Below are 27,696 nucleotides of genomic sequence, written 5' to 3'. Positions count from 1 at the left end.
TAGGAAAGCATTTGTTTGTGATGCTTCCAGTTCATATTCCCCTTCCTTTCTTCAAGTTCTGAAATTCTGCAGGGCAGCACATTGAGACCATTACTTCTTAGTTGTACATTTCCATTCATTGATGAGATGATGTTTCTATATGAATTGGCATGTCATATATAAATTGCAGCAGTTAATGTTCCAAGTCATACCACAACATCTATATTGAATCCCATGGATAAAGTTTATTTTTCAGGGTAGGCTGTGAAGGGCTGGTTGGGTAATGAATATAAAATCAAGGAAGAATTTTACAAAGGCCAGAAACTCATTTCAGATCCACAAAAAAGTGTGTGTAGCTGTGTCTGCAGATGAGATAAAAAACTATGCTTAAAAACAACTTTGGATTTTTATGCCTTGAAGTTTTTGTTTTTACAATTTTGAATTAATGTCATGATATAATTAAAGAACTCTTCTATTAGCATGCTGCATTTGAAATAACATAGACAACTAGCTTGCCAGGTTATATTGGCGTCCAATACATATGTTATCAAGATTAGAGTCATTTTGGAAATATATTACACATGGGTTTGCTGTCCATGACTAGGTGGTGCAATTAGTCTGTGCAATGGATGTTTTCTATTTAGTAACAGAGAGCTTGGTTTTAGCATTCAGATTGAAACTGCAAACTTCTTTTGAATGGCCTCAAAATTTCCAGTTATTTTCACGGTTTCTCAGCTAGCCACGAGCTGCGTTCTAGGGCATCCATGCTAATAATTAAAGAAACATAATTTTGAATTCCCCAATAGCGTTGAAATTATTTCTCTGTTGTTAGCTGAACTACATCAGTTTTCAAACCATGCTTTCAGTGATTAAAGCTCATCGGAAACATCATTTACTTACTTGTGGTACTGCATAACAAACATTTTCCAAAGGCAGACTGAGTAACTGAAAAAGAAATGAGACGTATCAGCCACTTGAAGTTTTGCAGTCATGTTTTAAACATTTGCAAGGGGACTGAGTGCAGGATAGTGAGGATATAAAGGTAGTGAGGGGGAAATTAGCAAAACCACAGGGAAAGGGCAACACATGAGAAGTTGCGGAATTCTGACCACTCATGTGAGAAAGGAGAAGAGTATGGAAGCCTTTGAATGAATTCATCATTAGGCTGGTAAATTACCTTGGAAATCTCACATGGAATAGTAATGAAAGTCAACTAAAATCTGATGGGTTGGAAACAAATCCTTGTATATTTTGAACTTTCCTTGAACTTTTCTACACAAAGCATTTACTGTACACTTGTCATTCCTTACTCACAGTTGTTTATGCGTTCTTTAGATGACATAATTAATCCTTATTTCCCTTCTGGTTTTTAAGAGCAGTCAGGGGTGGGGGTGGTTGAGTGGAGGAAATAGTGTATTATTTGTGAAAGTGAAAAAAACATATTTTCGTAATTGTAAAATTATGTTAGTATGCTATAGCACAGTGCCACCTAGAGGTTATCTAGTAGAAAAGCAGGAAAGGAACAGCACTTTGCATAGAGCCCGGATCTCAATTCTGCAACGAAACCAAAAGTTGATATAGTGGATTAACAGCCTTGCCACCTTGTGTAGAAATATGTACTGTGCATGTGTGTGGGTAATTGTACATATTATAGTCTTCTCTTTTTTAGGGAAGTGGGAGCAAAACTATTACCTACAATTTAATAGACATTTTGAATACTGAACATCTTTGGTTTGAATCAGAAATAACTCCAATGAATAACAGCTGCCCTTCCAAAAAACTATTTCCTGCCACTCCAAAAATCTGATCAGAAACATAGCATAGCACAGCTTCTCAAATCTTAGGAAATTCATTGTGAACAAATATAGTATTAAATTTAAAATGTTAAGACTGTGGGGAGAGTATTTATTTATTTATTTATTACATTTTTATACTGCCTAATAGCCGAAGCTCTCTGAGTTGTGCAAATGTAAGCTGGGTGGTGGTGGTGAGATAATGCTATCAATGGCTACTAGTCATGATGGCTATATTCAATAAAAAACCTACGGTTTACAAAACAACGTTAAGACTGTACAGTTTTCAACCAAGCACCAAAAAGCAGGGAAATTGGGAGTTAAGGCTCACAAGCCTTTAATGCCACATCCTCCCTAAGAAGGCAGAAAGTACCAGTGAAATTCTCATTCTCCCAAAGCAGATATAAACCATGAGGACAAGATGGAGAATAGGATATGCAGAGGTGACTGTGGGGTTGTGGAAAACTGATGACGAACAACTTAGAGCCGCCTACTTCTCTTTTTTTGTTTAGAGCAGCCCTTCCCCAACCTCGTGCCCTCCAAAGGGGTTAGACTACAACTCCCATCAAATATTTCAACATACAAAATGTAAAACAATGTAAATAGATTTTAAAAAATCAAAAAGATACTAGACCTCTGACATAAATGCCCATCATATGCTTCAAAGGTTGTCACATAGAGGAGGACCAGGATCTCTTCTCGATCATTCCAGAGTGCAGGACACGGAATAATGGGCTCAAGTTACAGGAAACCAGATTCCGGCTGGACATCAGGAAAAACTTCCTGACGGTTAGAGCAGTACGACAATGGAACCAGTTACCTAGGGATGTTGTGGGCTCTCCCACACTAGAGGCATTCAAAAGGCAGCTGGACAACCAGCTGTCAGGTTTGCTTTAGGGTGGATTTTTGCATTGAGCCACGTTGGACTCGATGGCCTTATAGGCCTCTTCCAACTCTACTATTCTATGATTCTATGATTCTACTTAAGAGTAGAGGGCAGTCTTAGGCCTCATCTACACCAAGCAGGATATTGCAGTATGAAAGCGGTATATAAAAGGCAGGAGCCACACCAAGCAGTATATAGCACTATGAAAGTGGTATATGGTATGTGTCAATGGGCCCCAACAGTTGTCAGTGCACTTCAATACCACTATAAAGCAGTAGTGTGGCTCCTGCCTTTTATATGCCGCTTTCATACCACTTTCATACTGCAATATCCTGATTGGTGTAGATAAGGCCTTGATCTGGCACCAAAAAGATGACAGTGTTGGTGCCAGGCAGGCCTCAGTGGGGAGATTGTTCCATAACCGGGCGTGGGTGGGTGGGTCAGTTTCCTTTAAAATAAATGTTAGTTTTCTTTCAAATAAAACAAATGGTGCCAAGTTACATATTTTTACACACTGGCTTCCATGATAATTGCATTTGAATTTCAATCCTTTGCTTATATATTCTTTTTGTTTGAAGAAGCTGCCTGGAGTAACTGGTTTTCAGATACAAGAAAATGTGGTTGTGTAAAAAGAAAAAAAGAAGGAAAAAGTAATTTGCACTGGTGCTTTGCCTTAACTATATCAAAATAAAGACAGTTTTGCTCATTTGTCCAAATATTAGCCCTTAGAGAGAAAGCACATGCTCCATACAGCAGTTGCTGACAGGCACTGACATGATATATTGTATAACCTTGTAAAGCTTTGAGACAGTGGCAGAGGCACGTTTTCCAAACGGTACCTTCCTCCTCTGCCTTCACGTGAGTTTCCAGTTGCTTGTGATGATCAAGGACATCACTTTCACCCCCACCCTCAGAAGCAAACTCTGACTTCAGCTGCATCTGTGAGGCCTTTGTTCTCTTTTTTTCCCATCACTGCCAAGAGGTGACTAGTACTGAGAGAACAAGGATTCAGAGTCAAATTCTGAAGTGGGGGAATTTTCTTAGTGCAAAACAGCACTGAGCTGCAAGAAAAGTGGTACTCTTCCTTTGAGGTGGGGCTAATGAAGTCTTCCTCCTCAGGGGCTCATTAAAACCTAGTTTATAATATGGCTTTTATGAGGATTAGGAAAAAACCATCAAGAATATGTCTGGCCATGACAGCTAAACGGAACCAATATGTCCAGAGGCCATGTATCTCCAGATGTTGAGGAGAAACTTCATACCCTGCTTGAGGCATTCCACAGGCATCTGGCAGGCCGCAGTACCAGAGAGAATGCTGGCCTAGCAGGGCACTTCTTATGTTCTTAACCTCTAGCCAGCTATGATTAGGAGCCACTGTTGTAGAAGGGAGCACATTTTCATTTGGGTAATGGTCTCCCATCTGCTCTACCCTTTTCTGCTGTCCACCCAGGGCTTACATAGGAAGCTGCCTTATGCTGCGTCAGATTCCTAGTCCACCTAGCCCAGTATTGCCGACACTAACTGGCAGCAATGGCTCTCCATGCTTTCAGGGAGGAGTCTTTCCTAGCCCTACCTGGGCCGGATCTACACTACTGCTTTAAAGCGTTTTATAACAGTTATAAAGCGCTTTAACTGCTTTAAAGCGCTATAAAACTGCTATAAAGCGCTTTAAAGCAATAATGTAGATCTGGCCCAGGAGATGGCGGGGTTCGAACCTGGGAGCGTCTGCATGCAAAGCACATGCTCTGTATCTGAGCTTTCGTGAACATGGTTTTGCTAGCATGTTCCCCTTTTACCATGCAGCTATTCCATCTCATTTTTTTTCCTTATTGTTGTTGTTGTTTTTTCCTCGTAAGAAAAAAATATGGGGAAAGTAGAGGGAAAGTATTAGAGGTCTACAAATTGAAGATGTTATTGTTTTGACCTTCCCTAATATTCTGTGAATGAGGACATGCAATTGCATAGTAAAAGCCTCATCCAAAAGCACCCCCGAGGGCCAAACTAATGTTCCGCTAATCACACGTAGTATGCGTGATAGTTTCCCTTATTCTTGAGTAAGCATGCATGGTTCCTATTTGTATCAGGGCCATGTCACTCTCCCCATCTGTTTTTCCTAAAAACCTAAGCCCCAAAGAAGGTTAGAACAAATAAAGGTGTCCATTGGAGGTTCCCCCCCTCTTTTTTTAACCATGAGATGTGTGTGTGTAGAATTTGGGGGGGAATCCTAACTGGGACCATGTGTGTTTATACAAATGTAAGGAAAACTATTGTGTATAGCTACACTATGGCCACAGCTAGACCTAAGGTTTATCCTGGGATCATCCAGGGTTCGCCCCTGCCTGAGCACTGGATCCCCTGTGTGTCATCTAGATGAACAGGTTTGACCCCTGGATGATCCAGGGATAAACCTTAGGTCTAGCTATGGCCTATGTCAAGTCAAAGTTTATTGAGGCCACCAAAATAGGTTTTAGCCAAAATTCACAATTACATCTTACAGTACAAGCTATACATAATAGAGCAGAACAGAAGACATATACATAACCAGAGTAATTTATGGGGTACCAAATTATAAACCTCCTTTCTCAGGTTCCGTCCAAACCCTCTAGAGCTTCCCTGATTCTTGCTGCATTTGCAGCGAACCTTGCCAGATTTAGCAAGGTTGTACTCTCTCTTGTATTAGGTATATTATTTTACCCATATCTGTGAGATTAGCAGTCAGGGCCAGGTGCCTCATTAGGTGTTTATCTCTGGGGATTTTGTAAAATTTACAATATGGGGCATAATGTATAGTATCCTCTATTGCCTGACAGCCGCAGATACAAAGACGGTGCTCCCTAGGGATATTTTTGTGAGCTACACTATGTGTGATTAGCAGAACATGTAGTCTAGAGCAACATGAACATGACCAATGGGTGAACAAATGGACAACTGAAGGGACTCATGTGGAGATTAAAAACTGCTTTAGCAAATCTACTCCCTTCTTTCCCATCCCTCTCTCATCCCCCTGCTTCCTCTCCTCCCTACAGTTCCTAAACAGAGGCGAATATTACAAACATGAGTCCTGCTGGGATGGGTCAGTCAAGTGATAACAAAGGAAGGCAGTGCAGAAGTAAAAGCACACTGCCTGAAGTAACTGGTCCGCTCCCTTTCCTAACCATTCCCACCTTTTAGGGACTGCTGCATTGAAATCTGTCCCCCATTTTCTTGAAAGTTTTCTTCCCCGGAGCAAGAAGTTCCTGTTTTCTGTCACATTTTCAGGGTGTTTTAGAGTTGCTGGTGTTTTTGAGCTTATTGGTCATAGGTGTTTGAGAGTGCTGAATGGTTCCCCCCCCCACACACACACTTTCTATTGCAGATCTTGCCATCACTCCACAGTCTCCCCGACTGCCCACACTTCCTGATTTGAAAAAGGCCCATGGGAGGCATTGCCTCATGACATCTTCACTGGGGTTTTAGTTGAAGTGCAGGAAAGTGGGGAGGCTGTGCAGAACATCAGAGAGATCAACATACAGTGAAAGACAAGTCACTTACGTATATAAACACACACCTCAGCCGCCTTGTAACTAAATGAAGTGCAAGAACAAGGCCGGATCTACACTACTGCTTTATAACAGGGTTTAAAGGTATTGACAACTGTTGGGGTCCATGACACATTCCATATACCACTTTCAAAGTGTTATATCCTGTTTAGTGTAGATCTGGCCCAAGACACACAAGACCAAAGTTGTCTCCCTCCTTTGAAAACGTTTTTGAAAGCAGTGACTTTCCCATCAAATGGGATGACAATCATTGGGGAAACCACTAATTTTAAAGGCCTGGAGCAAAAATTGCTCTGGATGCTCTACAAAAACAAAATACATGCAGCAGCCAGTGTGAGCCAGCAAGCCTAGGAGAAAGAGCCTGCGCAAGAAAGAACTAGGCTGTTTAAGGGCAGGCGGCAATCCATTTGTTATAATAAAATCATTTAAAAATTGTTTCTGGTTTCAATCGTTTTAAGGAAAACACAACATAAGAGTAAAAATGGGAAGTGGCTCTAAATGTTTAATGTTTCTCCCAGTTGAATAATCAAATGGATGCTGCAGACGGAGCCTTGTTCTTTCCTTAGTGGGTAAGCAGTGAGTTATTATAGGCCTTTCCGCCCCCCACCCCACTGGGATGCTATCCAAGGTTAAACAGGCCTTCACTGTCTGCTTCAGATTGCAGAGGCCTACTCTTACCCAGAAGCAAAAGAACCATTCCAGTGATGTTTAGTGATATATATTTTTGTTTTTAAAGTTTCCCATAACCCCAATTGTAGCTAGCCATTTTAAAATCCACAGTACAAAGTACTGGAATTAACCATTCTGAATTTGATTGCTTATTACATGAGTGCTGTTTGATTTGTTGATGAAAATGATTTCATTGAAGTTATGCGATTATTTATTTTATGAGGCTGCATCATTAAAGCTGTTTGGGGGTTCTGGGGGGGCGGGGGGAGTGTTGAGGAATCTGCAAATGGGAGAAATCCTCATCTTTTGAATAGACTTAGTACAGTTACAATAAATTCGCCTTACACAAACATCCAGAGTGGTTACTAGGCCACCCACCAACCTAAGTGAGTAACTATGGCTTAAAAAGAAAAAAAAGAGTTGCAAAGTCTTCCTGCCTATTCACCTGGAAGTAATTCTTGCTTGGCAATGGTGACTATTTATCATATAAACAGTATAATAAGAGAAACTTAAATGTGGATTGACCCTGCAGCTGATATCCCCAGTGGAGAGGGGTATGATCCTCTCTCTCTCTCTCTCTCTCTCTCTCTCTCTCTCTCTCTCTCTCTCTCTCTCTCTCACACACACACACACACACACACAATTTGAAATTGGTTGAATCTTTCTGAATTTTGGAAAAAAAAAATTCTAAATTTCCAGCTCCAGTTTCTTAGTCCTCCTCCTCAATTAGCCAGAAGGTTTTTTTTTAAAGGCTACACTTCCCAGAACCCACATGGGACTTAGTGTGGGGTGACTTAAAGCAGGAAAGAAGCAATGCAGTGTCCACGCAGAAGATATTTGAACCGGAGGTTTAGCCTTGACTGCTATTTGCTCTCCTCCCCAGCCAATCAGGCATGGCTGATTGAACAGTTGAACATGACTTATTATACTGTCTGTATTATACTACGTTTAATCCCATTAAATTGCTCCAGTTTTAACATTCCCAGGCAGATCTAATAAGTTTTATTCCTCTCTTCTTCTCTCAGACTCTACCAGTGGCAAAATTTTGCACCTATTATTATTATTATTATTATTATTATTATTATTATTATTTATTTATTTATTTATTTATATAGCACCATCAATGTACATGGTGCTGTACAGAGTAAAATGTTCTATTAGGAATCAAATAAATAAATCCATCATAATCCACTCTAGCATTAATTGATACTAATAGACACTTTCTCTGAAGTTAGTTTTGATCTTGACTTCCATATTTTATGTACATTTTTGTATTTGCAATTTGGGGTTTGGACTCGATGGCCTTATAGACCCCTTCCAACTCTACTAATCTATGATTCTATGTATATTTGTATTTGCTAGTTTCAATTTCATATTTTGTATTTCTAGTGGTTGGTCTGTGACCGTAACTAATAAATACAATACTGTTTTCCCACCTTCCCCACCCAACCTTCTCCCCTTCAACCCACAACTTGTTAAGTTTGATAAGACTTGGGAAAAGGGGGTGGAGAGAAACTGGCAGATGGAAGCACTGGCACTTTGAAATTTGGAGTAGAAGATTGGGCTCAGCTCATAATGGCCCATGGATTTCTTAATTGTGGATGGGGTCCTTTTCAAAGCCTGCCCGTTTCCAAAATTAGTCTCCATCCCTAGTCCCCTGACAGTCAATAGATAGTAATGCAGGCTAGTTACGGGTCAGAGGGAGGGCCCTAGCAGCACACAAACTAGAAATAGACCAATGAGGCAGGGAAAAGGGGGTTCATTATATTAAGCTGGTGCAGTAATTCCCAGATCCCATAGCCCCTCTGTTTGCCTTCTATGGTGAAGGGCCTGGCAAAGGGGCATGTCTCTACATGATCATGGGAACTGGACTGTCTGGTGTCAATGGTAGCTGCTGAGTGACTCTTCCCCTTGCATGCTGTCTCTTTGGAGGGCACAAAGAGATCCCAAGTGCCCACTGATTGTTGTTCATCCTTGAATATTCTTGAACTACTTGCAGGAGTAACAGCAAGTGATGACCAGCAAAAGGTAGAAGGGAAGTGTGGAAAATATCCTTCCTTGATCTATTGGGTAGATCCCACCCTATTCCCCTATCACAAGGGCAGACAGATGCAATGCTGCTGCCCTTGTACCCATAGTCTTTCCTCCCTGCTTCAACCATCACCATCCCACCAGGTCCCTATCTGCACTGGGGACTTGGGCCATAGCTAGACCTAAGGTTTATCCCTGGATCGTCCAGGGGTCAAACCTGTTCATCTAGGTGACACACAGGGGATCCAATGGTCAGGCAGGGGAAAACCCTGGATGATCCCAGGATAAACCTTAGGTCTAGCTGTGGCCTTGAAAGGAGTAGCAAGTGGAGCAACAGGAAAGCAAAGAACTTGCCTTTTTATCCATCTCCTGTGTATACAATGTGTGTTTTCCCAACTGTAATGCGTTTTTTCTGTATTAAAGTACATTCGATATGGAGGAATCTATAGATATTTATATATAAACAACATACTTGTTAGTAGAATAATGAACTTCACTTTAGGGCTCAGTGCCTGTATTTCACAAAGATCTCAAGTTGCATTTTTGTTCTGCTCTGGAATAGAGGTCTGAAGGCATCACTTCTGTTTTCAGTCACTATGTGAACTTCAGCCTTGTGTAAAGGGTCCAAATTACATTTTCAGCAAGTTATCCCCTATCTGAATGGCATCCTAGATTTGTGAAGGTTGCCATTTCCACTGTAGTCAAGGAGCAGATGCCATCCATTAGATCAAATTCTATGTGTCCCATCAGAGGCTATTTCAGAGTCAATCCATTGAAGCTATTGTAGGACAAGGACTGCATTCTCTGGCTTCAATTTCCCTTGAAATCTACTACTTATTAGTATTGTGCACTTGTAATAACGTTCAATAACTATGTTTTCTAGAGCAAACATGTCAAAAGGCTGGGAAGAAGCCAATATAAAGTATAATTACTGAAATGTGTCTCTGCTCCTGTAAAAGCAGTACTCTTACATTTCAGATGTTCATCTTTTGAAAAGTTTAATAAACTGAAATTTGAGAAGGTCTCTGAATACCTAAATCAAACTGAAGCGTTCTCTGCTTTCCCTGATTTGTTTGCAAAATTTCACAGCTGCAAGATCTTGTATAACATTGAGCAAAAGAATTCATCCAATGGCAAAAACAACAGAGCGTTCTATAGAAGAGACATTTAATTAGAAGGCTTTTTGTTTGTTTGTTAGGCATAACTTCACCCAGAAAGTCATGAGGAAAAGTTAATAAATTTAGCAGAATCTGCAACTTCCATAGCATGTGTCTGCTTTGGCTAGTGAGAAGGCAAGAATTATATATATATTACACGTGAACCCATCTTTTTCCATTAGGCTCAGCATGGGTAGTAATAATTATTAAATAGAAGCAGTAATGTTCACTGCTACATTTGTATGATTGGTTAGAAGTTGAGCCTCTGCCAGTGCAAAGGTAGAAATAGGATTGTGGATTTGGACTGATTCCATTTTCAAAAGTCTTTTTCAGAAAAGGAATGGCGGTTTATGGAGATATTTGTGAACAGTGGGAGGAAGATGATAGCCTGAGTGACAGTGGGTTGGAAACAAAAGTAGACAACAAAATGTTTGGATAATGTCGTTGATTTTAGTTCATTTTTGATAAAATTGTATTTGTTCAATGCAGAATGACACAGAAACTCATAAACAGTTGGTAAATAGTTTGCTAAGGAGGAAAATAAGTTAACTGTAATTTTTACCTATTAAGTAAAAACCTGTAGTTACGCCAGAAATCAAATAGCAATATTTCTTGGTATTATGCTCAAGACTATCAGTGCATTTGTCCTAGCTAATGTCTCTGTGTATTCTGTTAACAGACCAGCCGTACTCATGGTCTCCTACTCAGCAGAACTTCAATGAGGAAAGTTACTCTCCTGTTTCAAGGAACATGAAAGGATTATCTGGCAGTCGCAATCAACCACAGCTATGTTCTGCTCACACGTGTGGTCTAGCATCCCCTGAAGATTGTGAACACGCCCACGATCTTATTCACCATGGCCAGGAGTCAAGGCAATCCTATCTTCTCAGCCCAACGGAGAGCTGCCCGATGGACCACCATCGCTGCTCACCGCGAAGCTCCATCCATTCAGAATGCATGATGGTGCCCATGGTTATGGGCGATCATATGTCCAGTAGCACTTTCCCCAGAATGCACTACACCTCACATTACGATACTCGGGACGATTGCACCATGTCTCACACCAACACAAAGATGAACCGGATCCCTGCGAATCTGCTGGATCAGTTTGAAAAGCAACTTCCTCTCCACAGGGATGGCTTTCATACTTTACAGTACCAGAGGACCTCAACGGCCGCTGAACAACGCAGTGAAAGCCCGGGGAGAATACGTCACCTTGTCCATTCCGTCCAAAAACTTTTCACGAAATCTCATTCTTTGGAAGGATCTTCTAAGAGCAATGTAAACGGGACAAAGGGAGATAGCCGGGGGGATGACCATCATCATGGCCATCATTCTAAACATAGCAAAAGAAGTAAAAGCAAAGAGCGGAAACCGGAGAGTAAGCATAAAACTGGAATGAGCAGTTGGTGGAGCTCTGATGATAATTTGGACAGTGATAGCACTTACCGAACACCGAGTGTTGTAAACAGGCATCATGTGGACCATATCTCTCATTGCTACCCGGAAGCACTTCAGGGACACTTTGGGGATCTCTCATTAAAGACTTCAAAAAGTAACAATGATGTAAAATGTTCAGCTTGTGAAGGGCTTGCAATGGCCCCTGATGGCAAATATATGAAAAGGAGTTCTTGGTCCACGCTTACAGTAAGCCAGGCTAAAGAAGCTTATCGCAAGTCATCCCTTAACCTAGATAAGCCTCTAGTTCATCAGGAAATAAAACCTTCCCTGAGGCCGTGCCATTACCTTCAGGTAAGAGCTAAATGTAGTTAATTATTATTAACTGGAAAGGAACAAGCTATTATCAAATTGGCCACAGAGGTGTCTTAGCTGCATGCTTTACATTTTTTCAGTTCCTTAATTTTGCACAGCCCATCTGTACCTGGAAATAAAACATGAGAGAGAGAAAGGGAATTGTTCTTATTAATACGTTATCAATGATAGATGTTTAGTAAAATCCAAAAGTAAAATGCAATGAAATTGGCCATGTAAATTAGAATTGTAGTAGGTCATAATTTAAACATAACAGATGCCATCATCATCTTATGGCTTTAACCACTTCACAAAAATATCTTCATTATTATTTCTTTGAGCTCAGTGTAGGGATGTGTGGGAATTTCAGTTCAGTTCACAAATCACTCAAAGTGGCTCCAGTTGCTCTGAACACAAAAACACAAGTTATCCAGAACTATTTCCAAAGTCCTGAATTTGCATTCACATTGAAAATGTGCAACTTTCAAAAAAAAAAAAGTGCAACTTTTTTTAAAAAAAAATCACAACTTTCAAAAACTGCACAACTTTTCCTGTTCAAACAAACTGAAAAACAAGTCACCAACAAGAACAGGGGTGAGCTGAACCAAGCTTTTAAGTAAAGTTAAAAGAATTTCAGCGAGCTTGAGCATCCCTGGTTTTCCCCTCCCTGGTTTCTAGCATCTTCAGTTGCTATTTCATGTTTGGACCATTCACAAACTCCTACCCAGTACAAGTGGTGATGAGACTCATGAATGCCACTCCTGCCCCTTCATTGCCTGATAACCAAATGGGAGAGTATACCATTGGGTTCCATGGGTGGAGCATGTTTACATCCTGGATCTTCCACTATTGAATAGTAGGTGCATTTAGTTTTTGCCATGCTTGATCATCAAAAAGGATCCAACTGATACTCCTTTGTTTCAGCTACCTACACACTGCACATGTTATAGAACCCAATGTTATTTCTTTAAAAGAAAGATAGCTTTAGGAGGGGGGGATTTAGAGTAAAGAAGTGGTATGGTGGGAAAAGGTTCCTTTAAACCAGGGGCATTGGATTTCTTTCAGCCTGAGGGCCAGATTCTATTTCAGAGAAGTTCTCAGGGGCCCCATCCCACTGGTGGGCGGGGCTAAAGGAGAAAGGGGGCAAGGCAAAATACCCAAAACACCAGCTTGTTTGTTTTATTTATTTATGGCAAAAATGGGAGGAGAGAAGCATCCTAGAAAGGTGCAAAAACGGGGAGAAACAAGTTCTCAAGATGCTGAACTCTTTAATTTTTTTTATATTAGGTTGAGAAGCTCGATGCGTTTTGGCCTGTATTTTTTCTAGGCCTTCCTCAGGGGGTTGTAAGAAGTAGTCTACAGAGTTCTTCTTTACAACAAATGTCTTTCACTGATTTATTAGTGGCGACTTATGTCTACAACTCCCAGCCTGCCTTGTGTGGGAGGCTAGACTTACCGGCATTTGATGGCCATTGTGAGTGCATGGGCAGGCTGCCGCTGCATCTCTTTCACAACCCCAACTCCTAAGGTTGGTCCCAAGCAGGCAACCCAATTCCACATAAAAGGAAACAACCCACATAAATGGGCTGCGTCCTCCCGCTCTTTTCGTGGTTTTAAAATCGTAACTAGATACAGCAGCATGACTTTGAGGGGGCGAACATGTTCAAAGGCACTGTTATCACTGATATCACTGTTTTCTCAGAATCTGGGGGAAGCAAGTGTGAAGCCTTCACCTTTAAGAGGGAGGGAGGAAGGGGAGGCACTTTGCGTATGCCCAGAAACAGACCTGATAAAGGGGGGGAAGTGCCTGGCCCAGTCCCTGCCCTTCAGTACAGGCTCCTGATGGAGCACTTGGTGAGCGAGAAGCATAGGCCGAGGCAGGCCCAGCAGGATTGGCTGGAGCTGGGCACATTCACTGATAGCTGCTTACCTCTCCTCCTTGGCAATGCTACTCCTCAATGCTCTGTCGAGGAGCAGCATTGGTGACAAGAGGATGTCTCAAAGGATGTGGGCACCTGTGGGCTGCCAAAGGCATGCTGGGAGGTGTAGTACTGGCATGTAGAGTGAATTAAACTTAAGTATGGATTAGCAAACCAGGTCACTATCTCTCAATCCTAACTCAGCTCCCACTTCCCTGACCTCTCACTAACTGTCTTTGTTTACCTTTTTGCCAACTGCCACTAACCCCGCCCACTATTCCATTCTAGCCGCAGCTGTCAGTCATTCCTCCATTCAGTCTTCTGTCTCAATGGCGTTTACCTAAAAATCATACACTTTATTCAGTAATTCCTGCATCTGTCTTGGAATGTTGTGGTTTAGTTATGAAGTGGGGGAACGCAGCATAAAAAATCTCATCTAGTTAAAAAGCCTTGGAAAATAAAAACAATTTAAAAAATCATTTGGCACTGGAAAGCCATTAATGCGGTCACTAGGCAACCCTGCCTGGGGAAAAAAAAAACTATAATCAGGGTGCCACAACTAAGGAGGCCCGTTCTCCAGTTGTCTCCCACCACCCCTCAGATGGTGTTCAACTCCCAGCATGCCTTGGGTGGGAGGGAAGATTTACTGGGCTTTGGCAGCCATCATATGGAAGTGGCTTGCCATCCTGGACCTGAAGGGAGAATGCCTGGGGCCAGCTGACTTCATCGCTAGGCACCATCAGGAGCGGGAAGATGCAGCTCTGGCCCCTTCGTTGACAGCAACGACTGAGCTAACTGTAAGTCACTCAGCCAGGTGGCTCCCTCATGGCCTACCTATGGACACCATGGACCAGCTCGGCCAGACTTGCTGGCCCCGGCACTTCAGTACAGCCTCATGCTGGAGCACTTAGTGGGTGAGAAGCACGGGCCAAGGCAGGCACAGGCCTTCAACCCAGCCGCCCTCGGAGGCTTCCCGGCACCTGCCAAGAGCCCCGAGCAGAAGATGGTTAAGTGGGCCAAGGAGAGCAGCTGCTTTAAAGCAGACTGGCCTGCATCAAGGGAGAGAGAGAGAAAAAGAAAAGAAAAGAATTTAATTTGTTTTAAAGTTACCTCACAGGCCTAGCATAAGCCTACTTTGTGGGGCTGTCATGAGGGTATTTTGTTGTGAGAGTATTTCTGTATTTTGCTTCCATTTTCAGCTACCTGATTTGTCATTATATCCTCACCCAGACAAATATAGAGGTATTTTGCTTCCCACAGGCGTGACAGAAGAACCTGAGACTTATTCACATACCACTAATCTGTAGTTTAGTGTTACACTTGAACACAGCCAATATGGCTAGTTAGGGTGGAGGCATGCTCAGAATGTGAACTTTTCTCATCTGAGAAACAAATGATTGTGAAAAGAGCAGCTGAAAGTGCCTTAGCTAACACATTATTGCCACAAAAGGTAAAGTAAATATAAATATGGTTTGCAGCATATAAATAACTAAGGCTTCCAAGAAAGGTACAAACATAGGTACAAACACAACTACTCCCACTACTACTTAGAAGATATAATGATCATGTATTATCGGCTTTCTTTTTAAAGTCATCTTTCCCATATGACATGCCACAAAACAAAGATAAATAACCATGCTGCAGTGATTAAATAATAAGCACATCTGCTAAAAATGGACGTTTTCCTAGCTCTACTGCCGCCAACACAGAATAACATGCAGTCTGTTCTTATGCTGACGCTGTTTGAATGCAAATAGTTGCATTGTACTTCTCCTAAAATAAGAAGATAGTAAATGTATTTTCTAAATTATATTACTGTTTATCATCATCATCATCTGCTTAGTATTTGCATTGTGCTTTTCTAAAACAATCAAAGCACTTCACATCATTATCTCAGTAATTCTTACAACAACCCAGAATCGTAGTTCAATATTATTATGCCTCCTGTTGCAGATGCTCGAGTAGTGTGTGCGTATGTCTACGTGCACATGGGTCTGACAGGTAATAATTTTCTTGAACTCTTTCAAATGTACTTTGCTTCTCAACAGACATTTTATACCCAGTTTGAAATCTTTGAGAATAAAATACATGCATGTAGCATATCTGAGCCAGATATATAACACTTTGAAAGCAGTTTGAAAGCGGTATATAGAATGTGTCATGGGTACCAACAGTTGTCAGTACCGTTATAAACTGTTATAAAGCAATAGTATAGATCCTGCTTTTGAATAAAGGGTATTTGCCTACATAAATTGCTGTGATTTACCTACAGAATTCAACTGGTGATCAGTCCTGTGTTTCCAAGTGTTTGTCTCTGTTCTTATGTAGGCATTACTACTGTCATGACTCAGGTTCTGAAGTATGGACATACAAATTCCTCCGTGTATTAAAAAAGGCATATACAAGGATTTAATATAAAGAACAGGAAAGGGGCTTTTTAAAAATTAAAAGTAACAGCACTTGTTACAAGTAAGTAATTAGGGTAATTATTCCCAATTAGCAGATGCAAACTCTGCAGATGGGAATTTCAGGCACCAATAACTATTTGCACAAGCCATAAAACCAAAATTGATGATTTTCAGTACACATATATAGTTTTTTGCTAGTGATCTGAATGAATAAGAAAGAGATGTTTACTTATATAGTGTAGAAGCCTTCTGAAGGGAGAAAGGAAGGCATATCAGAGAGGCTGGCTGTTAAGATTACATTTCAGATGTGTAAATAATCATTATAAAGCTGTGGACAAATTAATGAACGAATTAATCTGTGCAACATAAGCATGATCAAGTGAGATACTAAATTGAAATTTCAATGCAAAGGCCTCCTTTGTTCATGCTGCTCCAAAATGAAGAGATGTATGCATTTGCAGTCTCTGAAATATTTTTCTTTAAAGCCTTTATGACATCTTCCTACTCTTCCACTTTCATCTTCAATCAGACATTGATGGCCAACATTGACGAGCTACAAATCAATATATTAAATGTTCACTTAAGTTTGGAGCTGGGTCGTATTCATTTTTTTAAAACTCAGATAATACTTTCCCCTTTTATTGTATCTTCTAAAAAAAGGTTAATAGATTCTGGCAGGAAAAAATGTTTTCCATTTATTCAACTATATTCTAATTCTATTATTCAGATAATGTGATGAGGTGCCTGTTCTATAAACTGGAATTCTTCCCTGTTTTCATTTTATTTTGTTGCCCACTCATGTCACTTTTTGTTGGAAATTTTCTTTCATGTTTACCTTTACATGTGTCCATAATATGGAATTCTGATATTTCGTGCGTCCAGTGTGCACCCCTTGCCGCAGTGGGAGTATCATTCAGAAAGCCCAATAGAATTGTACTTTAATTACATTAAAACTGGAGATACAACCTTTATCAAGTGCCAAAGGAAAAACAAACCTGTCCCCTTATATCATGGCCAAAGATCCATTAAAATCAATGGAAGCTCTAACATTGAGTTCAGTGGGATGTGGATTGCATCCTGAATCTTTATATTATCAACCGGTAACTACCACACAGTGGATTTCTTTTCTGAGACTTTACATAATGTAAATCACATTTTTAAAGCTTCTGCCCACTCCTCTATCAGTCCCTGCTCCCTCATCAACATTTTTCAGTCGATTCATTGAAACATGTAATTTAAATTACGCCTGTAATATGTAACTCCATATATTTCATGCAGGTAACATGTAAGAGGGGGCATTGCTCAGTGGCAGAGCACATGTATTGCATGTAGAAATTCCCAGGTTCAATCTCTGGCAGTCCAGGTAGGGCTGGGAAACCCTGGGGAGCTGCTGCCAGTCAGTGTCAGCAGTACTGGGCTAGTTGGACCAAGGCAGGTTTCTATGGTCCTGTGTTTGGTGAAGCATTTTCAGAAAATCATTGTTGGGAGGATTCAAAATCTCACTTCTTATACTTGCATTTTTATATTATTTTTCATTGTCCTGATCATGTGTGCTTCCCTATATGTGTGTTTTTCCCATACTGGTGGGAAGGAGAGAAGGTTCCAAATGTGTGGTGTGGTGTGTGGGAGAAGATATAGACGAGTTAGAAAGGGAACCATTTCCAGAGCAAGCAGGCTAGGATGAAATAGCTTGTACAAAGGCCATTTTGATGAAGGCCATTCAAAGTTGGCTGTGTTTTACAAAGGAATGTTTGTAGAGAGAGATACAATACAACAGTTGACTAAAGCAAGACTTCCTAACATGAGCTGACTTCTTGTTGTATTGCTATTAATTTATTTTGCTACAATCCAACAGTTTTATTTGCTTAAAGTAGCCTAGAATCTGGCTTTCTTAGGTAAATAGGTTTACAGCAGTGGTTCCCAAAGTGGGCAGTACTGCCCCCTTGGGGGCGGTGGGATTGCATAGGGGGGCGTTAAGAGGTAAGGGTGGAGGCAGGGGGCGCTAAGAGGCAAAGGGGTGGCAGGGGGGCGCTTGAGGTGGTGTTTTCTGAGAAGCGCCTCTCCAGTAGGTCTTAAAACCCAGGGGCATTTTTATGGGAGAAGGTAGTTTGGTCCCAAGCCATATAGGGGAAGAATCCACACATGTATTAATACCATTTAAGAAGAGTCCTTTTAACAATGAATTGAAATGTTTCAAAAGCACCAAAATGCTAATGAAGATACATACCCTGCTTGGTGTGCCCTGCCACGCCGGCTGCAAAACAGAGGCGTTTGCTCTCTTTTCCCTCCCTCTCTCAGCAAGTCTGCAGTGGGTGCTTCCCATTTAAAGGGGCTGTGTGCAGGGGGCACTGGGCATGAGTTTGAGGAACCAAAGGGGCTGTTACCTGAAAAAGTTTGGGAACCACTGGTTTACAATGTTATAGTAGCCTGGGTATTCCCTGTCAGATGAGCGACAGTGCAAACACTTGCCCTGTTCAGAACTCTTGTAGTAGGACACACTTTAAACATGGAGGAAGGAATGGATTGTGGTCACAGGCTTCTCCCCCACATGTAGATTGTAATGCCCAGGACCTATGTGTGTACAAGTTGAACATGCTTAGGCTCTCTCCACACAATTTAGGGACCTTGCAAACTGCAGAGTCCCTGATAGTATGTACAAAATCTATATGTGTATAACTTGTAGGCTCTGTGCATGACTAGTGCATGGAGGTTGGGTGTGACAGTCATAAATACTGGATAGATAACATATATCATCACACACATTTTCACTTGGGTACGAAGTTGGAAACTTGGCTGACATCCACTGATTCCAAACATAATGCAAGTTATTATTATTACTATTAAAAACGGCATATATACATGATGACTTGTGTATCTGGCTTTCTAATACAAACTGAATAATATATTCAGCAAAATTGATTATTGGGGAGAATTAACAACACTCCCCTTATTAATAAAAGGTGAGACCTGAGGAAGCTGCAATGGTGGGTTCCTTCATACCGAGGAACAATCAAATTATCCTGGCAAATCAGTATGCCTCTGAATGTGTATCTCATTTAAAGTAATGCAGTCCAGAGAGACAGCATCTATCCTTGGATGCATGTCTGATTTATGTGCGTGGCCCAACGAGTGATATACACACTTCCTTCCATGCAAGTGGATCTCCTTAGTTGATTCAGGGCAAAGAAACGAGATGGAAGAGGAAGTGTAAAAAGATCGGGTGGGGGGGATCTTCCTCTGCCCTGACCTTTATATTCACAGAAGTGCCACAAAAGGTGTAACATAGAAGGTAAGACCAGAATAAACCATCTGTAGCTTCCCCCCTCCCTCTTTTTTCATTTCTTGCCTTAAATTCTGTTTAGCTTGGACAGTCACAAGTCAAAATGCTCACATGACTATGGTTATTTCATTCACTGTGTTATTGTGAAATTCAGTTGTCAATTGTGTTAGCCTTCACTCTAGTTTCTGTCAGTTTCTATATTAAACATGTATCTAAATGCACATATCTGAAAGACTGCTAAAGGGTGAATAAGGTGAGCGTATAGCTATGGCGAGAGCCTATTATATGTCATCTCCATCAATATGACAAACATAATTTTTATTACACATCTGCATGTTTTGAAACAATTGGGGGAACCAGAGGATGGTGGATTCTTCTCACTCACATGGTGGCTATATGCCACCATAACATGTTATCACTTGGTAAATTGTAATTCACCACAGGTCAGACACAGCCAATGGCCTTGCTTACTCATCATTGGTCATAGCTGTTTATTCTTAAAAGGGTTCCATAGCAACGCCAGATTTATTTCTGTTTTGTGCTTATTGTAATATACTCTCCTAGGTGCCTCAAGATGAATGGGGAGGGTACCCTGCCGGCGGTAAAGATGAGGAGATTCCCTGCAGAAGAATGAGAAGTGGAAGTTATATTAAAGCCATGGGAGATGAGGAAAGCGGAGATTCTGACACTAGTCCCAAAACATCGCCAAAGGTAGCGGTCCATCCGGAGTCATTGTTAAAATCTCTTGGACAAAGAGCTCTTGGAGACCACCAAAAGTAAGCCTCTCAAAACTTTTTCCTATGCTTTGTTGGTATAAATCTCAAGAATTTTCTGCAATTTCATCACATTCAGCCAAAATTCTGATACTATTCAAATAAATGTTAGTTGGACATACTCTTACTTTCTCAATTTAAGTGGACACTTCTATTGTTAGTGGGGGGAATGAATTATTTCTTAAGTAAGTAAGAAGCCTGTTAAATAAAACAATTCACTTTATTTCTAAGGGAAAATGTCAGTATCTACCTGCAGCGTACAAAACTGAAGCCCTCCACAGGCCAGATAACATCAGTAGGTGGGGCCAGGCCCCCTGATCCCTGGCTAGTGCCAGCTGAAACTCCTCCAGCTGGCGCGTCAGTTGGGGACCCAGCAGTAGGATCAGTGTGTGTGTGTGATCTAGGGAATAGCTAGACAGGGCGATATCGTCTCTGGGTGTCCACATGGCACACAGGGGATCCCGGGAGCAGGGAGGGATGATCCCTCTCTTTCCCAAGGCTATCACCCTACCCTTTTTTCATGGTTTTCCCACAGTCTTAGGATCATCCTGAGACCGCGGAAAGTGTGGCCCGCCATCATGGTTTGTCCCAGCTCCTCACAAGTAACCACGAGGAGTTGGGAGCCGGGCACGGGCCACAGAGCACCTCAGGAGTTCTGTGCCCATCAGGGGTGGAGGGGGAGCGGGGAAATATTTTTTTTTTATAGAAAAAACTTACCATTTTGCAGACGAGTGCTGGTGCGTGCCCCCTCCAATAAAAACAAAAACAAAATGGTGGCTGCAAATGTCATGCGCCACGTGTAAACGAGGGCAACGGTCTTGTGATCAGAAAATCGCAAGATCGGCCTTTTATTATTTAATTAATTATTTATTTATTGCATTTCTATACCGCCCAATAGCCGAAGTTCTCTGGGCGGTTTAGCCCCTTGTCTAGCCATGGCCCTAATCTCCCAACCCATTCCAGTTGCCCACCCCGCCTTAATGTTTACATGTACTTTACTTTACTATATCTTCTTTTTAAATTAGCTTAAAAAGAAATTGGTTGTCATACAAGTGGTTTGACTTAGATCCAAACAACACGTTACATACTTTCTCCTCCTCCCACCCCACCCCACCCCACCCTACCCCACCCCAACCTTTCAATGCAATGTTGAGCAAATCACCAACAGGAAGAACACTTTTTCCTCTTGGGCCGTTTTTCCTCTTCAGATGTTTTTCTGTTCAAAATTATCTCCCCAACTGCTTTGGGAGGCAATTCTGAATGGGAAAATGGCCCAAGGGAAAGGGTGACCATTTTCACCATTATTCAGTTCAAAACAGCCTCCTGAAGCTGCTTTTTGTTATTTAAAAAAAGAAGAGATTGAGGGAAAGTATTGTTTAGCTCTTACATTAGCCCGTGTGTGGAGACGATATTGTTGTAAATCGTTAGTGCTTGGAAGATAATATAAGAACTTAAGAACAGCCCCCGTTCTATTTATTTGTAAAGACAACAGCTTTTAGGGAATTTGGAACATAATCCCAGTATATCGAATGAATAAGGCAAATGCTTTTAAACAAAATTATTGAATACACTAACAAACGTAATTGTTTTCATTGTAACCTGAATACTGCAATAATATATATAAAAAACCAGTATAGATTATGTTGATTGCTTAATGTGTCGTATGACACAAAACCAAACTTAATTCTGTCTAAATTAATGTTCAGAATTGCCATCCCTTCATTTTATCCTAATGGAATCTTTCTCAAGCATTTGCTTTTATAAGGATACTAATATAAAATGAGGAACGTTGAATTTCTTTGAAAGAGGAAAAATTAACAGAAAAAGTGCCTGTCGCAGTTCAATGATTATGTTCATAGAAGGAGAAGAAAAACATAAACACTTCTGCTTTCCTAACACAATCTGATTTTATTAAGTTAATTGCCCACCACCCACTAACAGTTTTATTTATTTTAGAGAAAAGGGAAACCCGCAGCTGGCTCTCTAGGTACTAAATACTTTCATTTTAATTTGGCAAAAAAAAACTGATCTCATCAAGTCAGACCAAAAATGACAGTTACAGGAGCCAAAGTTTAGACTGTAGATAAGTTATCCTGAATTGCAAGCACTTAATGGTTTAATTTGTTTTTAGCTGCGTATATTTACTGTTTTATATTGTATAATTTTATCTGTACACCGCCCTGAGATCCTAGTGATACAGGGCGAGATACAAAGTTTTAAATAAATAAATAGCCCTAGGACAGACTAATATTCTGTTCTTATCTAAATACATATCTAACCATATTTATTTATTTTTATTTATTTATTTATTGCATTTTTATACTGCCCAGTAGCCGAAGCTCCCTGGGTGGTTCATACTGGTCTTGTGAATGGTTAGATATGTATTTGGAGATCATAAACTATCCTATCCATGGCTACTCAGAAGTAAACTTCATTGAGTTCTATGAGACTTAGAGTAAATCTTATTGAGTTCTATGGGATTGCAATCTCTGTTGCTTTGTTTGAATGATCTATTATAATAAAATGGTGCCCGCAAATGTGCCACTCTCACACTTTGATGATCTGATGGGGATGCTAATAAGGACATTAAACCAGAGAGTACCAAAGCCTATGGTTTTAGAGTTTTGATCAACTATCTATCTCAGCAAGCAGTCACTTCTATACTAATATGACTGGTGGGAGCAATGTGGGATAAAAAGATTTTTTAAAAAAGTAATGTAAGTTATTTTTCTTTTGAAGAGGAATCCACTAGGAGCTAAGTCTATCTTTGGAGATTAACCTTGGGATGTAAATTGACAAATGCACATTCTATCAGCATTGCCTTCTGATTGCAGTGGTATGCTAATGCCATTTATGTTTGGAAACTCCAGTAATCATTACCATCGACTCATCTGTTATATCAGAGTTACTTGTTGTTAATAAAGTATTTGGCATGTTAGTCCCAAACCAAGGCAGGTATAACAGGATGTTGTTGAATTTTGCCATTGTTGTGGCCCAAACATTACGAAGATGCTTTTTATGGTCCAACACACTTTTATTGATAGAAAGGAACTCACATTGCAATGGAGAGATGTACCTCTGCCAAGGAGCACCCTTCTCTGAGGCTTGCTGGGAATGCTACCTATTTTATTTGCCAGTTCAGCAGAAGCGAATAGAGCATTACAAAGATGGAAATTCTAGCTGACCACAACTTTCCTGTCTGTCCTGTAAGAGGAGCTTGCTTAAGAATCGAACGTTTCAAAGCTTACCCAGATTGAATGTTATTTCTGCGCCCGTACAAGATTTTTTTAATGAACAGTTCAACTCCAGTATCAACATGGCTTCGCTTATGCTAAGATAAAGCTCAAGATGTGTTTGCAGCTTTGACACCATGATCAGAATCTGAGTTGAAATTCCAAACTCTTTGTGGAGACAAGGCCAGATGGCATAATCTGCTCCAGACTTAACAATCCACTCTAGAGTTTTGGTGGCCCTAATTATTTTTATTGTTAAGTTTGATTTTATTTTTTTTCTGTGATTTATGGATAGTATCCAATTCTGTCACTGTGGTGCTGCTCATTCTGGTTCACAATTGGGACCCATTCCTTGCATAACATAAAACTAATTGGTCAAAAAGCAACCCTGAAAACAAATGGAAACACTTCATTTCAGATCAGGCCTGGCCAGCCGAGCTTCCTTCTACAACCCCCACTGACCTGTCCTGTTCTAGAAACCAGCTTTTATGTTCATTTTGGGTTGCTTTTTTTTACTTGCTAGCTCCCCATTGCTCTAACAGTGAATCCTGCTGCCCTTAATATTTATTTGTAAGTTGTATTGAGTTTGATCATAGAAATGCATGATAAAAATGCCCAAATAAATAAAGAAAGAAAGAAATAGTTTATATCTCCTAGTATCTGCAAAAAAGTTCCAGCAAGGAATCTGGTGGTTCAATTCAATCGGGTTACACCTGGTTAGGAGGATATAGGATTGCAGCCACTTACACACACTTACCTTGGAGTAAGTCCAATTGAATTCAGTAGGACTTTCTTCTGAGTAGACGTGTATACGATTGCACTGTAACTATGTTAGGAAGTTAGCGACTTACCTGGAGAAGAGTCCTGTGCAATTGAAGATCTTGCGATGCTACCAATGCAATTGGTATAATCACAGTATCATTTCAACTGACCTTAATAATGCTAAGCCATGCTTATGGATAAAGTGAATCAATTTAATTTAATTTCAATAATTTATAGTAATATTAATTCTAGCATGCTTTGATGGAGTTAAAGAATGGGCCCAGCGCTACAGAAATGTGTTCATTTCTTGTGTGATGCCTGAACACAAACAGCTCTTGCTGAGCTCAATGGAAGCAATTAGGAATGAAGTGTCAAGATGATATGACCTCAATTAAGACATTTTGTGTCAATAAATCTATTGCAGCATTCAACTTCCAGAATGAATATGTGGTACGTTTTAATACAGGGGATATAAACTTTATTCCTTTAAGCAGCATTATCAGAGATATTCACAATTCTTATGTGATTTGCTCCTTTGGCATACTCAACGTGAGTTTGCCAATTTTCTCCACCAGATTACTTTTACATACTATTCCTCTTATCCTCATTTTAAGCAGAAGAATGTCTAAGAATAGAATAGCATTCATTATTTCTGATATATCACATGTGGATAAAGTTGCAAAAACTTATTCTGAAAGTTTTCTTAAGTATGGTATCCATCTATATTGAACTTCATGCACTATATTTATTTATTATTTATTTATTAAAAACATTTGTATCCTGCCCTATATTATTAAGATCTCAGGGCAGTGTACAGATAAAAGCAAACAATATAAAACAATAAATACACACAGTTAAAAACAAATTAAACCATGAACCAAGTTAAAAACAATATATAATTTAAAAGCAGTTAAAACAATGTGCCATCTTAGTGAATTTAACTATCAAAGGCTTTGTTAGTGGACTGAATCAGGAAAATCTAGGATATTAAATGAAAGGCATTTGATGTTATTCTGTGATGTAATAAATTTGAAATAAGACCAAAAATTAGTAACAACTTTTAAAAATTATGAATCATGTTAGTCATTTGGTCAGACCTGTTGCTCAGGTTTTCACTTTTCCAAAGCTCCTTCCTTGTTTTGTAGTGTTAAGTAATTTAAAATTTAAAATTTGTACTTTCGAATTTAAGTTTAAATATGTACATTGAAGTTCCCTTTAACCAGACTGCTAGGATTTCAGCGATGTAGTAGAGATTCAGAAATACTAGAATTTATAATCTGAAGTATGTAGGCACAGTCCTACCAAAATTAGGCAGTTTTTGGTCCAATTGATGTCACTGGAAAATAATTAAGCATGGAAAAGAGTTAATACTTAATTCTTCCATTGAGGAACTTAAAAGTGATTTATTATCTATGTCTGGCTTTAACTCCCTGTCCGTCCGTCCCCATCTTTGCTAAAACTGTATTATACTGACAACAGGGCAGGGTCTTTACTACTGCTATATTACTGTTTTTAACAGTTTTGACAACTGTTGGGGCCCAGGACATTCCATATACCATTTTCAAACTGTTTTCAAAGTGTTACACCCTGCTTGGTGTAGATCTGGCCCAGGTCTTCATGACAGCCTAATCCTAAACATTTTTACTTGGATATAAGGTGCACAATGTTCAGTCATAATTAGTTACTAGTAAGTACGTATGGGAATTCAGCCTTAGTAGTGCATGTCTCTGTACTGGAAAATTTTTATGTCTGAATGGGTCATATAGGCAATATTACAGTTTGATAAGAAACAGTTGGCACAGTTTAAATGTGGGAGTAAATTATTTACCCCATGCTGTTAAGCAGGACAATAAAGAAGTTTATTAATTAAACCAGGAGACTGCATTTCTACTGATGACAAGTTAAACAGGAATACCTAATATATATCTCACTTAATATATGTGTGCAGTTTAAATTAGTTTGCAGTGAGGTGTCCTTTGGGTTCAACAAGGATCAGCCCTGGGTCTGATGCTGTTTAACATCTTCATTAATAAAATAGGCAGCACGTATCTCAGGGGAAACATTGCAAATGATTAAAATGATAGACTACGAATTAAAAAATGATCTCAGTATACTGGAAAGTCTACTGAAAACATGTTCAACACATTAAAGGCCCTGTGTTCACGGCGTGAAGTTGGCGCTGCCTCCCTTCAAAACTCAACTGGGGTGGTGTCGGGTAATCCCAACACCAAGGACAGAGTATGGAGTTTCCAGCAGTCATCTGGGTGCCAGAGCCACCCCCGCCCACTTCCTGGTGGAAGGCCACCAATTGCTGGTTGCCAACCGCCAGGACCGCCCCCGTGATTGGCCCCAGGAACAAAGTCAGACAGCAAAAGAGCCATACTGACCACACACCAAATGAAATAGTTGGGTTAAGTCACCAACTTTTTCAAAGCACAGATTCATGGGAAAGCCCTACAGTGGCTGTGAAGCTCCATCTGCATCATATAACTGCCACAGTACAGATTTGCAGCCACCATGGGGCTTTTCCCCGCATATAGACAGCCCTCAAATGTAAGTATTACACAACAGAGAAAAAAGATCCTAATTGCAAAGCATAAGTCAGGAGAGAACTAGCAGATAGTATTTCTGGGACCAAGGTTGATATTATGGGCAGTGGCAAACCAAGCAAGAATTACCGATGCGTTAAGGCATAACAAATTAATGCTGTTTTTTATTGCTATAACGGTTACTTTTATAACAGTATATATTCTGTTACTACCATTTTGCCAACTGGGTGCTACACAGTGCACAAAAACATGTAAGTGAGATGGTTCTTGGCTTTGTTGTAAGCACTGGGTAAGATTTGGAGCACTTAGCCATACTTCAAGTATGTCCTGAAGCAAGATGTTAGCAACTCTGAGAGGAGTCTAATCGATTTGAGAGTTTCAGATCTCCATTCATGCAGTTAGAGATTGTGGCACTGAAGACACAATCCAGCAATTTTCCCACTTTGACCAGATGGTTAGAGTTCTTAGTATTGATGGTGCCAATCACATGCTACTAGGAGGAGGGCTTTCTCCGCTGTGGCACCCCGGTTGTGGAATGAGCTCCCCAGAGAGGTCCGCCTGGCGCTTACACTGTAGTGCTTTCGTTGCCAGCTGAAGACCTTTTTATTCACTCAGTATTTTAACACTTAATTTTAACTTAAATTTAAATTTTACTGTTTTAACTTTGTATTTTAATCTTATATCAATTTTGCTGCGTGGTTTTATCCTGGTTGTGCTTTTTATACTGTATTTTGTAATTGTGCTTTTAACCTGTTGGTTGTTTTATTGTGGTTTTAATTTTTGTGAACCGCCCAGAGAGCTTCGGCTATTGGGTGGTATAAAAATGTAATAAATAAATAAATAAATAATGCCTAAGAGTAGGAGAGACTAGATCTAGCCCAAGCTCCTTTCCATATAAGAGATTGGGTCTGGAAGAGCTGAAAGCAGACGAGTGCAGACGAGTGACCAGTAGGATCAGGACCTGTT

General features: G+C 40.3%; 1 protein-coding gene across 2 annotated transcripts in view; it reads left to right on the top strand.

The window, feature by feature from the left end:
- DLGAP2 (DLG associated protein 2) overlaps positions 1-27,696 on the top strand; it is a 305,540-nt gene that overhangs the window by 206,351 nt on the left and 71,493 nt on the right. For both annotated transcript variants that reach the window (XM_063125108.1, XM_063125107.1), the window contains 2 exons: positions 10,734-11,806; positions 19,978-20,189. In XM_063125108.1, coding sequence (XP_062981178.1) covers positions 10,805-11,806; positions 19,978-20,189 — 1,214 coding nt within the window. In that variant the 5' untranslated portion in view covers positions 10,734-10,804. The remainder of the gene's footprint in view (positions 1-10,733; positions 11,807-19,977; positions 20,190-27,696) is intronic.

Source organism: Elgaria multicarinata, chromosome 4 (assembly GCF_023053635.1).
Source record: "Elgaria multicarinata webbii isolate HBS135686 ecotype San Diego chromosome 4, rElgMul1.1.pri, whole genome shotgun sequence".
Taxonomy (NCBI): Eukaryota; Metazoa; Chordata; class Lepidosauria; order Squamata; family Anguidae; genus Elgaria; species Elgaria multicarinata.
This window is presented reverse-complemented; position numbering and strand designations above follow the sequence as displayed.